General features: G+C 48.7%; 1 protein-coding gene and 1 long non-coding RNA gene across 2 annotated transcripts; one reads left to right on the forward strand and one right to left on the reverse strand.

The window, feature by feature from the left end:
• The first annotated feature begins 5489 nt into the window (after nt 1-5489).
• LOC131491308 (uncharacterized) lies at nt 5490-9220 on the forward strand. The gene is made up of 3 exons (XR_009251395.1): nt 5490-6300; nt 8208-8432; nt 8745-9220. It is a non-coding gene; the product is annotated as an uncharacterized LOC131491308 (long non-coding RNA).
• Nucleotides 9221-10887: 1667 nt separating this feature from the next.
• On the reverse strand, nt 10888-11696 carry LOC131491307 (proteasome activator complex subunit 2-like). The gene is given in 2 exon segments (XM_058694049.1): nt 10888-11264; nt 11267-11696. Coding segments are annotated over 2 exon segments (720 nt in total). The 5' UTR covers nt 11663-11696; the 3' UTR covers nt 10888-10940.
• Nucleotides 11697-12407: the final 711 nt, after the last annotated feature.

Consider the following 12407-nt stretch of genomic DNA (forward strand, 5'->3'; position numbering starts at 1 on the left):
ACCTGCCGGCGCGCGCGCGCGGGCGGGGCCGGCCGGGGGCGGGGCCTCGTGCCAGCCGTCCCCGTCACCCGCGCGCCTTCGCCAATCGCACTGCGGCCCGGGGGCTCGGCCCCGCCCGCCGAGATGCGGCTGGGCGCGAGGCGGTTCCCGGCTGGCGCGAAAGCCGCGCCCTCCCCCTCACCTCACGCGCCGCGCGCACCCGGCCAGTCGCGCGCTCCCAGGGCGCAGGGTCCTAAAGTCTCCGCCGCCGCCTCCGCACCTGGCCACGGGCTACTGACGAGCTCCGTCGTCCTGAAACCGCGTTATGTCCTGTCTTTCCTCTTTCTGGGAACCCTCCATTTCCCCCCTTGCCCACATTAGGAACTCAGAGCCTCCTAACCACAACATAACTGGAGGTTTATCGACGTTATCTTTCTCCCGGTACCTATATCCACATAGCCACCATTCACTGAGCTCTTGTGTGTCAGGCTCCATGCTGAGCGTCTGACTGCATCATCTCATCAAATCCCCAATAATTAAGCATTGTTTTTAATCTCCATTCTCAGATGGAAAAAAGAACAAAACCTGAGGCTACGAGAATTGAGCACTAGAGTTGCTCTCAGGCTGTGTAATAGTCACTGACAAATATTTACTGGTCTCCCACCACTACTACATACAAGCTACTATTCTGGGCATTGGAGCTGCAGCCATGTACAATACAGACACCTATCCAAGTTTCTGGGCACTCAAAGGCTAGAAAATTCTTTTTTTTTTTTTTTTTTAATAAGACTTCACTTTTTAATGTTTACTTATTTTGTGAGAGTGAGAGGGAGAGAGAGACAGCGAGTGGGTGAGGGGCAGAGAGAGAGGGAGACACAGAATCCCAAGCAGGCTCCAGGCTCTGAGCTGTCGGCACAGACCCTGAGATCATGACCTGAGCCGAAGTCGATGCTTAACCAACGGAGCCACCCAGGCGCCCCATAAGACTTCATTTTTAAGTAATGTCCACACCCAATGTGGGGCTCCAACTCACAACCCTGAGATCAAGAGTCGCATGCTCTATGGACTAAGCCAGCCAGGCACCCTGCAAAGACTAGAAATTTCTAAGTGCCAAATCTGATAGGAACATGCTGCAGGACGTCTCAGGTCTCAGCATCTCCTTACAGGAGTCCATGTTACCAAAGTGATCCCAGGTCAGTTTTTGGTGGACTTTCTTTGTTGATGAGGGAGGTTACTTTTCAAATGTGGCACAGGACTCACCTCTGATCTCAAAGAAAAGCAAATGAGTTGAGCCAATTAAAAACCAAAAAGGACAGAAGAGCTAATGTTCATAAAGTCAGTGAATACTCATTAAAATTTTGGAACAACTCTGTGAGCTAAGTCCTCTTAATATTATTAAAAATAGGGGGCCCGGGTGGCTCAGTTGGTTAAGTGACTGACTCTTGATTTCGGCTCAGGTCATGATCTCACAGTGGTTGAGTTCAAGCCCTGCATCCGGCTCCTCGCTGCCAGTGTGGAGCCTGCTCAAGATTGTCTCTCTCCCCCTCCCCCCCCCCCAAATAAATAAACTTAAAAAAAAAAAGGTAATAATATTTACAGGTAAAGATATTGAGATTCAGATAAGTGCTTTGCTAGTAAGTGACAAAGATCCAACTCCAGAATCTCAATTCTGAATCATTATTTTATACTGAGCAACAGCTAAAGAAGCTGAGGCCAAAGGAGGACTTTCCAGAGGTCCCCCACAATGAACAATGGCAGAGCCAGGACAACGGGCCACACTTCCAGGAAGATGTGACCACCTTCTCATTCCCACCCCAATCTACCCCAACAGAACTTTCACATGCCTATCATTTTACAGTCTAGGCTCTGCCTTTTACCCAAGGTATTAATAGTCTCAGGGTGCATTCAGAGGAGGAGATAATTTGTAACTGTGAGGGAGCCGAGGATGCACTTTAATGCTGCATGCACCCCCACCCCCACCCCCACCCCCACCCCCACCCCTTAGCCAGCAGAGACTGCCCTCAAGGAGCCAGTATTCTAGCTGAGGAAACAAGACAGGAATCAAGAAGTCAGACACAGCATTGAGTCACTGTCCTAATAAGTGCTGAAGCAGGACAGGGGCTGTGAGAATGAGTGACAGAGCACCTGACTCAGTGGGCCTGGTGTGGTACAGTCAGGGCAGGCCTCCTTACATGAGTAACAGGGAGCAAGAGAGTGCTGGGAGAGTGTCCCAGAAAATGCAAAAACCAAGGGCCAGAAAAGAGTGTGGCTTTTCCAGGATCGGAGAGGGGACCTGTGTGACTGGAAGAGAGTCTGAGGGGCAGGATAGAGAGGAAAACCCCCAGGAGTAGGCCTCACTGCAGGGCTCCAGGACATTTTGGTAGCCTGGAATCTGTGTGGGGACTTCCTCAGAGGTCACAGGCAAAAAAAAAATATATATATATATAGCAGCTTGTTATTTTCTGCAGAAGGAAGGACAAAAAAAGAAATCTTTTCCTGTGGATGTGTACCTGAGATGTTCACTAGGGATGGCAAAAATCAGAACGGATGTTATTCTAAATAGGATGGTTGAAAAAGCAGGTGGGGTGACAGTCTGTGAACTCACTCAGGAACCCAACCCCAGAGTGGTAGATTGGAATCTTCCTGGATGTGGAATCCAAGACCTGGCATGAGACCTCTTTGACATCTCTGAGCCTTGCTTTCCAAGTCTGTGAAACAAAGACAGGAAAACTTCTTGGCCTCAGAGAGGCCAGCAAGATGACCTACACGCTAAGGTAAAATCCCCCTTTGCTCTGTATTCCTTATTTGCATATACATTTGATACATCCCAGGCACCACGCAAAGGGCTCTCATGAATTTTCACTATAGCCCCATGAGGTCAGTGTTCTCATTATTTAATTTTCCTCGTGCATAGGGAGGTCAAGTCACTTGCCCAAGGTCGCATGGCTCTAAGCGCAGACCCGGGACTCGTGCTCTGACTTCCTGATGCCCAGGGAAGAACGTCCAACACCCAGTCGCGGTCCCAGTGTCATGACCTAAGGAGAAGGGTTGGCTGTGTAGACTGTTTGCTGGAAGAGTAGCAACAAACGCAACTTGGATCTCTAGGGAATACGTAAGCAGCCAGCCCAGCCTGAGCGCGGGGCGGGGCTGCGGCCGCAGGAAGCGCTGGGATGGTCCGCTGCCCGGCAGGTGCGCTTGCAGCTGCGCATGCGCGGCCTGCAGGCTCTGCAGAGCCCTGGTGCGGACCAGCCGCTGGGGGTAGGAAGAGTCCTGTGATTTACGCACGGGTCATGTGACGGCAGAGAGCCTGTTTGTGGCTTGGCCACTGCACCAACAGGAGATAAGCAGGTGGGGGGATGGATGCAGAGTGGAGCGCTGGAGGTTTGGGATAAGGACGGGGAACAGCGTGGAGTGACCAAAGGAGGGGAGAGAGGGACAGACGAGCCAGAATAGGCAATGGGGCAGACCAAGTTGAGACGGAAGAAATGGGGTACATTTGCTGCCACGAAACCTGGTTATACTGTGGATCCAGTGGCTTGGGTCCCCCGCATACCCAGGGCCTGTTGGAGAGCCCTGGGTCCAGGTCCAGGCCTCTTCTCCGACGGTCTCCGAGCTTGCACCTACCTCCCTTTTTTTAAGCTGCATCATCAGCTGCATTTTTCCATGTTAACCCCCACCCGTTCTCATGACCACTGGGCATTTAGATTCCCCTACATTCTTTTATTTATTAAAAAAAAATTTTTTTTAATGTTTTTATTTTGTTTTTGAGAGAGACAAGGGTGTGAGCAGGGGAGGGGCAGAGAAAGAGGGAGACAACAGAATCTGAAGCAGACTCCAGGTTCTGAGCTGTTGACACAGAGCCTGACAAGGGGCTCGAATTCAAGGATTCTGAGATCATGACCTGAGCTGAAGCCCCATGCTTAACCCATTGAGCCACCCAGGCACCCTGTGGTTTCCGCTACATTCTTTTAGAAGCAGTTTCTAGGGGCACCTGGCTGGCTCAGTTGGTTAAGCATCCGACTTCAGCTCAGGTCATGATCTCACACTCTGCGGTGGAGCCCCGCGTCGGGCTCTGTGCAGACAGCTCGGAGCCTGGAGCCTGTTTCAGATTCTGTGTCTCCCTCTCTCTCTGCCCCTCCCCTGCTCATGCTCTGTCTCTCTCTGTCTCAAAAATCAATAAAAACATTTTTAAAAATGTAAAAAAAAAAAAAAAGCAGTTTCTAAAGAATTAAACAAAATAATATTTACAAGATTTTTTACCTAGGACTGGGAACCTAGTCAGGACCCAGTGCATGTTAGCTATTAATATCCTTTAAAGTGACATAACATGAGGCTGTGTCTTGCCTCTTTTGCTGCTGTAGAGTCATTGGCAGACAATGAAAAAGTAATTGTCTCCATTGCGGCCACCCACCGTCCCAGCACCTACAAAGAGCCGCTGGGCTTGGAGTTCTTGAGTTTGGTAGATCCTTGCCCCCCAAGAGTGAGTTAACAGATTTTTGTATTTGAGGTCAGAAAATAATATCAAAAGGGCTGTTTTCAAAGTCTAGGCCAGGGTCTCAAATTCAAAGGACTGTAGAGGCCATGCAGAGGTAAGGACACCACAGATAAGACAACTGCAGACCACATACCTTGCCCAGAGGGGAGTCCTTACTCAGCTCCAATCAATAGTTTCCATGCGGCGACCTAGAATCTTGACTGTAGGAATTGTGACATCTCCCAATGGTTAAGTATCACAGTGGACTAAAAAATAATCTTTAGGGGTGCCTAGGGGGCGCGTTGGTTTGGTCATGCAACTCTTGATTTCGGATCAGGTCACGATCTCATGGTTGGTGAGTTCAAGCCCTACATCAGGCTCTGTGCTGATAGCATGGAGCCTGCTTGGGATTTTCTCTGCTCCCCGCCCCCCGCTCATGTTTTCTCTCTCTCTCTCTCTCTCTCTCTCTCTCTCTCTCTCTCTCTCAGAATAAAATAAATTAAAAAAAAAAAAAGGATTAGGGGCACCTGGGTGGCTCAGTCAGTTAAGCAGCTGACCTCAGCTCAGGTCATGATCTCATGGTCTGTGAGTTCCAGCCCTGCCTTGGGCTCTGTGCTGACAGCTCAGAGCCTGGAGCCTTGCTTCGGATTCTGTGTCTGCCTCTCTCTCTGCCCCTCCTCCCCCGCTTGCCCTCTGTCTCGCCCTTTTTCAAAAATAATAAACATTAAAAAATTTTTAATAAATAAATAAGAAAGAAAGATTATTTTTTTAATAACACCACATTGGCCAAACATCAGAGGGACACATCCGGCCCCCAAGCCACCTGCATCCAAACTCTGAGGGACTAATACCTCTTCCCAAAGGGGAAAGGTTGGATTCTGGCATGCAACAGGTTCCCAGAGAGGCACTGGATTTTACCCTGCTCACATAGAGTCCCATTGGGGGCAGGGCTCTGGATAGGGGCAGCGGTGGTGTGAATGCCTGCCATCAACCACCAAAACCTTTCCCACACAGTCTTGATGGTCAAGAAAGTCCCTCTGCTCAGCCTGGCTCTGCAGCAGAGATTAGGGCCAGCCACTTTTGAATGAACTGGTGAACCCTTCAGAGGAAGCCTCCATGGACAGCTGATAGGGGCAGTTCAGACTTGCCTGGACTGTGAAAACCGTAGGAACAAGGAAAGAGCTACTCCCAAATGCCAGATACTAGAAGTCCCAGTGACCTCAGCCAGTGTGGGCTTAAAGCTGGTTTTATTCTGATTTAGAAAAATAAAGAAATGTGGCATTTTTTACATTGTGGATATCAGAGAACAATTTGTATCTTCTACACTTTACGCTTTACGTTAAATTGTCATAAGATCCCAGAGGAAGGAATTTTCATTCCAACTAGGGAAATAGTTTTGTTTACATGTGTTTTGCTTCTGGCCAGTTTGGCCAGAAAGATTCGTGGAAGAAGTAGCATTTGAGCTGAGTCCAGAAGCTGAGGAGAGAAAGATCAAATCCAATCAAGGAAAAGAGCATAGACCCATGGTTCCCAAACTGTGTGCTCAGGCACCCTGGGGTGCCACAGCAAATTAACAGGAGCATTGTAAAATATTTTAGATTCTGGAGAGAAACAATATCATCTGTTGGACACTGTGAAAACTAGTAGCTGGAAATAGTTAACAATTTCAGCATTAAACTTTACTACATTCTTTTCTATGACATTGTATCTTTGTAAATGTGGGTTTTCATCAATTGATGCGACAAGAAGCAAATAACTCCTGTAAATCAAGGTGGAACAGGAAATGAGAGTTGATGTCCGATGTCCCATGTGATTGCAAGGTCTGAGAAGATGCACAGATACCATTAGTGAGTAATGGTGGTTACTTAAGAATTATTTATTTTTATTACTTTTTTACGTTTGTTTATTCTGAGAGAGAGAATCCCAGGCAGGGGCAGAGCCACACACGGGGCTCACGAATTGTGTGATCATAACCTGAGTGGAAATCAGGAATCAGACACTTAACCATCTGAGCTACCCAGGCGCCCCCTAAGAATTATTTTAAAATAAGGGCGCCTGGGTGGCTCAGTCGATTAAGCGTCCGACTTCAGCTCAGGTCATGATCTCGGCGTCTGTGAGTTCAAGCCCCGCGTCCAGCTCTGTGCTGACAGCTCAGAGTCTGGAGCCCGCTTCGGATTCTGTTTCCCGATCTCTCTGCCCTCCCCCACTCACGCTCTGTCTCTCAAAAATAAATAAACATTAAAAAATAATAAAAAATAAGGATTATCTTTTCTTTTTTTTTTTTTATTTTATTTTTGGGACAGAGAGAGACAGAGCATGAACGGGGGAGGGGCAGAGAGAGAGGGAGACACAGAATCGGAAACAGGCTCCAGGCTCCGAGCCATCAGCCCAGAGCCTGACGCGGGGCTCGAACTCACAGACCGCGAGATCGTGACCTGGCTGAAGTCAGACGCTCAACCGACTGCGCCACCCAGGCGCCCCAAGGATTATCTTTTCTTTCTCTCCCTCTGTTCTGCACCTCCCCTGCCTCTAAAAAAGGGGGGTAGGGACTGAGCAAAAGGAGCAGACACCGAAGGAGGCAGAAGGGAAAAGGCCAGAGAAGTATGGGTGAGCCAGGAGTGCACAAAGCCAGGAGACCCAACACCACATCATGCTGCAAAGCTCCAGTAAAAATGAAAAACTTCCAGGGCACCTGGGTGGCTCAATTGGTTAAATATACAACTCTTGGTTTGGGTTCAGGTTATGATCTCACGGTCCGTGGGATCAAGCCCCGTGTCAGGCTCTGAGATGACAGCACAGAGCCTGCTTGAGATTCTCTCTCTCCCTTTCTCTCTGCCTCTCTCCTGTTCATGAACAGTCACATGTGCACATACACTCAAGCGCTCACTCTCTGTCTCTCACCCTCTCAAAATAAATAAACTTAAAAAAAAAAAAAAAGGAAGGGTGCCTGGGTGGCTCATTCTGTTAAGTATCCGACTTGGGCTCAGGTCATGATCTCACAGTTCCTGGGTTCAAGCCACGCATTGGGCTCTGCGCTGACAGCTCAGAGCCTGGAGCCTGCTTCCAATTCTGTGTCTCCCTCTCTCTGCCTCTCCCCTGCTTGTGCTGTCTGTCTGTCTCTCTCTCTCTCAAAAATAAAAAAAAAATAATAATAATATTTAAAAAAGGAAAACTGTAGTGGTTGTGGCAGTTGAAAACTCACTGGTGACCTGGGATGTTTGTCACTGTGCAGAAAGGTGAGGACTAATTCCAAGCCTGCAAAAAGGTATGGACTTATTCTTCTGGAAGAAAGATGAAAAAAAAAAAAAAAAAACAGCTAGAACCACAGATCAGGATCAAAGGCACTTTTTTGAATAGAGGAGAGCCTCTCTTTAAAAAAAAATTTTTTTAAGTTTATTTATTTATTTTGAGAGATAGAGAGAGCTAGCAGGGTAGGGACAGAGAGAGGGGAGAGAGATAATGCCAAGCAGGCTTCAGCCTGACCCGGGGCTCAAACTCACAAACCATGAGATCATGACCTGAGCCGAAATCGCGTCGGATGCTTAACCGGCTAAGCCATCCAGGCGCCCAGAACCTCTCTTTTTTTAAACAAAACATTTTAAAAACACAGAAAAGTAATAAAGCAAATTCCCATGTGCCCCTTCCCCAAGAATAAAGAACAGTTAATTTTTTGTTTCAGAATTTTGTTTGTTTATAGAAAAATAAATCCGATTATATAATGTGGAATCCTTTTCCTCCTGAAACCCCGCTAAAGAAATAGCAGGGGAATTATAAGAAGTTAAAATCCACAAGGACACAAAGAACGGAAAAAGGAGGGAATGGGAGATGAGCGACAAAAGTCTGGAAGATGAACAGCACGTAATTCATGACTGCGGAGAAAAGAGGAAGTGGAAACATGAATCGTCAAAAAGAGACCAGCGGACTCAACCACAGGACCTTGGAACGGCTCAGGATTCATTGGTACCACGTCCTTCCAAAGGTAGGAGTGAGGGACAGGGCTGAAAATGAGGACTGGTGAAGAAAAGGAGCAGTCCTGCCACCAGGTCCCCTCCCTCACCCTGCATAGCCAGGTGGCTACCCCTCCCCCAGCAGAATAGTGTTGAGGAGGGGGGGGGGAGGGAGGAGGGGGAGGAGGGGGAACAGGAGGGGGAATAAGAGGATGACGACAACAACTAGCATATGTGGGACATACTCTAGGTCAATCACTATTCCAAGCTCTTCACATTTATCAATTCATTGAACCCTAATGGTCACCTGTGAGTTATTTACTATTATTATCCCCATTTTACAGATGAGGAAACCAAGCCGTTCGTCCGAGCTCTCACAGCCAACAAGAGAAAGGATCCAAACCATGCCATGTGGTGAGGAGGGACCGTAGAGTACAGTACTCTGTGGTTTGGACTTCATTTCTCTCTCCACGAGACCCATGGAAGGTTTTCAAATATGGGAGAGACATTTATTTATTTATCCATTTAACATTTAACAAATATGCATCAGGTGCCTGTGGTGTGCTGGGCACCCTGTCAGGCGCTGAGCACTCCGGGGTGACAAAATGCAAGGCCGAGTACTCTGCCAGGGCAGGAACGGGGAGCCAGGGAGGCCTGCAGAGGGGCACCCGGTCCAGCCAGGGATTTGGAAAGGACTCCTGGGAAAGGCAAAGTTGAGACTTCAAGGCTGAGCTGGAGTTCATGCGGGAAAGTGGGGGTGCCCAGTGACCCACCTGTGGCCACGTTGGCCCGGCCCACTTAGCAGCTGAGAGCAGGCTGGGTCGGACTAGGGCAATAGTTCAGGTCAGAGCCATGGAGTCTCTGGGACTCTCCTGGGGACGAACACGGGAGGGGCTGAGCATAACTGAGATGAATAAAAACAGCCCCTGCCACTTCTCGGGCACCCTTGGTTGCCAAATGCTTCAAGCACCATATCTCATTTAATCTCCCTCAAAATTCTATCAGGTAGGTATGATGATTTACGTGCATTTCACGGATGCAGACACTGAGACATAGCACAGCCTGAGGCACATAGCAAAGGCTTGGCTGAACCAGGATTTGAACCAGGCGTGACTGAGCCTGAAGCCTGAACTCTTAACCACATAGTTCAGAACTTCTTTGAGCCAGACACAGAAGGATACACTATGAGTCCATGCATATAAAGCTTCAAGAACAGTCTAATCTATGATGGTAGAGCTCAGGTTAATGACTTTCTCATGGGGATGGAAGGCAAGGCTACTCCCTGGGAAGAGAGATGAGGGGGCTCCGGAGGCTCTGTCTTTTTTCTTTTTTAATTTTTTTAATGTTTTTATTTATTTTTCAGACAGAGAGAGACAGAGCATGAGCAGGGGAGGGGCAGAGAGAGAGGGAGACACAGAATCCGAAGCAGGCATCAGGCTCTGAGCTGTCGCACAGAGCCCGATGCGGGGCTCGAACTCACGGACTGTGAGATCATGACCTGAGCTGAAGTCGGATGCCCAACCAAATGAACCACCCAGGCGCCTCTTTTTTTTAATTTTTAATTTTAAGTAAACCCCGTTCCACATGTGCGGCTTGACCTCACAACCCCAAGATCAAGAGTCACACGTTCCCCTGACTGAGCCAGCCAGGTGCCCTAATGCTCTGTGTCTTGATCTGGGTGGTGATAACTTGGGTGCATTTTTATGGAAAAGTTCACCAGGTTGTACACTGAATCATGTACTTGCTGGATGTATGCTATACTTCAATTTTTGACAAGGGACTTCCTGGAAGAAGTGCCAGTTGAAGTGAAACTGAATCATTTTGCGTGATTATTATAATCATAAACCAAATGCTTACGCCGTATCAGGCGTAAATGCATCAAGCATTTATTAAGTGCTTGTGACATGTTAGGCACTGTGCCAAGTGCTCCACGTGTTACTCTTTTATTTTATTTTGACAGTGGTTCTGAGGAGGCAAATATTATCCTGCCCATTTTACAGATGAGAAAACTGAGGTCTCAAGAATGAAGTGACTTGCCTGGCTCACGCAGGAAGTGGCTTAGCCAGAATTCCGGCCCAGGTTTGTCTGACCTCCAAGTCCATGCTCTTGACATCACCTGCTCCCACCTCCCCCTCTGGGAGTGGTGGGCCTTGGTTTACAAAGGATGAGAGAGAAGAAACCAGAGAAGGCGCTGAGCAGAGGTAGAGGCCCCTTCCCAAGCTCCATGCCTAATTTTGTTTTTGTAATTGTGTTTTCTTTACCTTTTTTTTTTTTTAGTTTATTTATTTATTTTGAGAGAGAGAGAGAGAGACAGAGAGGACAGCGAGCAGGGGAGGGACAGACAGAGAGGGACACAGAGAATCCCAAGCAGGCTCTGCACTGTTAGTGTGGAGCCTGACATGGGGCTCGAACCCACAAATCTTGAGATCATAACCTGAGCCATCCAGGTGCCCCAATGTTTTCTCTTTCTTCCTTTCTTCCTTTTTTTTTTTTTTTTCCACACAAAGCATAGATCATTTATTTCCCTTCTGGCCCTGGGCTCAGTACATAGATAGCTTCTCTTCACCCTTTGGGTTGATAATTTTCTCTAGGTTGCTGCAGATGATATGACAAAGCTCAGCGTAGAAGGCCCTCAGGTCCAGCACCATGGCCCTGAGCTCCCCATAGGCTGCCTCATCTCGCTCATGTACCAGGGCCCGGTAATCCATTACATGAGTCTCCTCAGAGGTCTTGGCCACAGCATCCCCGCGTTCTGAGAAGTACTTGGAAATGGTTGTTTGGAAGGCTTCCGCTTTAGTCTTGACTGCATTCACCCTCTCCAGCACCTTCTCCTGGATTGCCACCCCAAAGTCATTTCCATCCTCTCAATCTTGGGGATCAGGTGCTGGATCCATGTGATCACCAGAATGCATTTTTCTTGGAGAGTCCACAGTTCTGGCTTAACCAGGGCAAGTAGGGCGAGAACCTTCTCATTTCCAGGGAGAAAGCCACACTTAGGGACTTCTTTCTTCTCCTGCTTATCTGTTTCCATCTCATCATCCTTGGGTGGGGGGTCTGGGATGGGGATGTCTAGTGGGGCCCAGAGAGAGGTCAGGTCAGCCACATTGAGGGAGTCCTCTTGCAAGAGTTGATTCAGGTATATGATTTTCTGTGGCAAGAATCTGTAGAGGAATTCCTCTGCCTCCTGAAAAAGATTTTGCCTGAAGATATCCACCTGTTTGCGGGCTTCCCCGCTCAGGCGCACCCCACAAGGCTTGGCCATGCTGCTCCAGTTGCAAGATCTCCGGTCTCCCCCTTTCTTCTTTTTTTTAATGTTCATTCATTTTTGAGAGAGAGAGAATGTGAGCAGTGGAGGAGCAGAGAGAGAGAGAGAGGGAGTCAGAGAACCCAAAGCAGGCTCCGTGCTGTCAGCACAAAGCCCGACGTGGGGCTTGAATCCATGAACCGTGAGATCATAACCTGAGCCGAAGTTGGCCACTCAACCTACTGAGCCACCCAGGCACCCCAAATGTTTTATTTTTTAAAGGGAGCCCCCCATACTTGTCGAAGCCTCAAGGTTCTACCTGCAAAACTTGGGTCTGCCCAGCTCTGAGTGTGGCTGGGAGGATGGCTGCTCCATCATTAGAATCTAGAGTGTTATTTAGCAATACCTTAACTCCCACTCCAGCTCATGACGGGGTGCCCTGGGATCCTCATCACATGCTACCCCCCTCACCAGTGTCCTCCTGTCAAGCAGACCCTGAAAATCTCTCAGTAGCCTAAAAAAAGCAGGATTGCCCGCCCCTCCCAACTCCCAATTAAACACAGGCTGTCTTTCTGGCCCCTCCAGCTTCCTGTCTCCTCTCCACGCCCCTCCTCCCTCTCCCTCCTCTCTTTGTCTGCTGTCTTCCCACCTCCGCTTTCCCCCACTCACCCCTCTCCCTGACCTCAGCCGACTTCTGCCTTACTCCAGGGAGAGTCAGGACCCGGAGTCCTCCCCACCCAGGTTCAGACCCAGCATGACTCTC

The sequence above is a fragment of the Neofelis nebulosa genome, chromosome 12 (assembly GCF_028018385.1).
Source record: "Neofelis nebulosa isolate mNeoNeb1 chromosome 12, mNeoNeb1.pri, whole genome shotgun sequence".
NCBI lineage: Eukaryota > Metazoa > Chordata > Mammalia > Carnivora > Felidae > Neofelis > Neofelis nebulosa.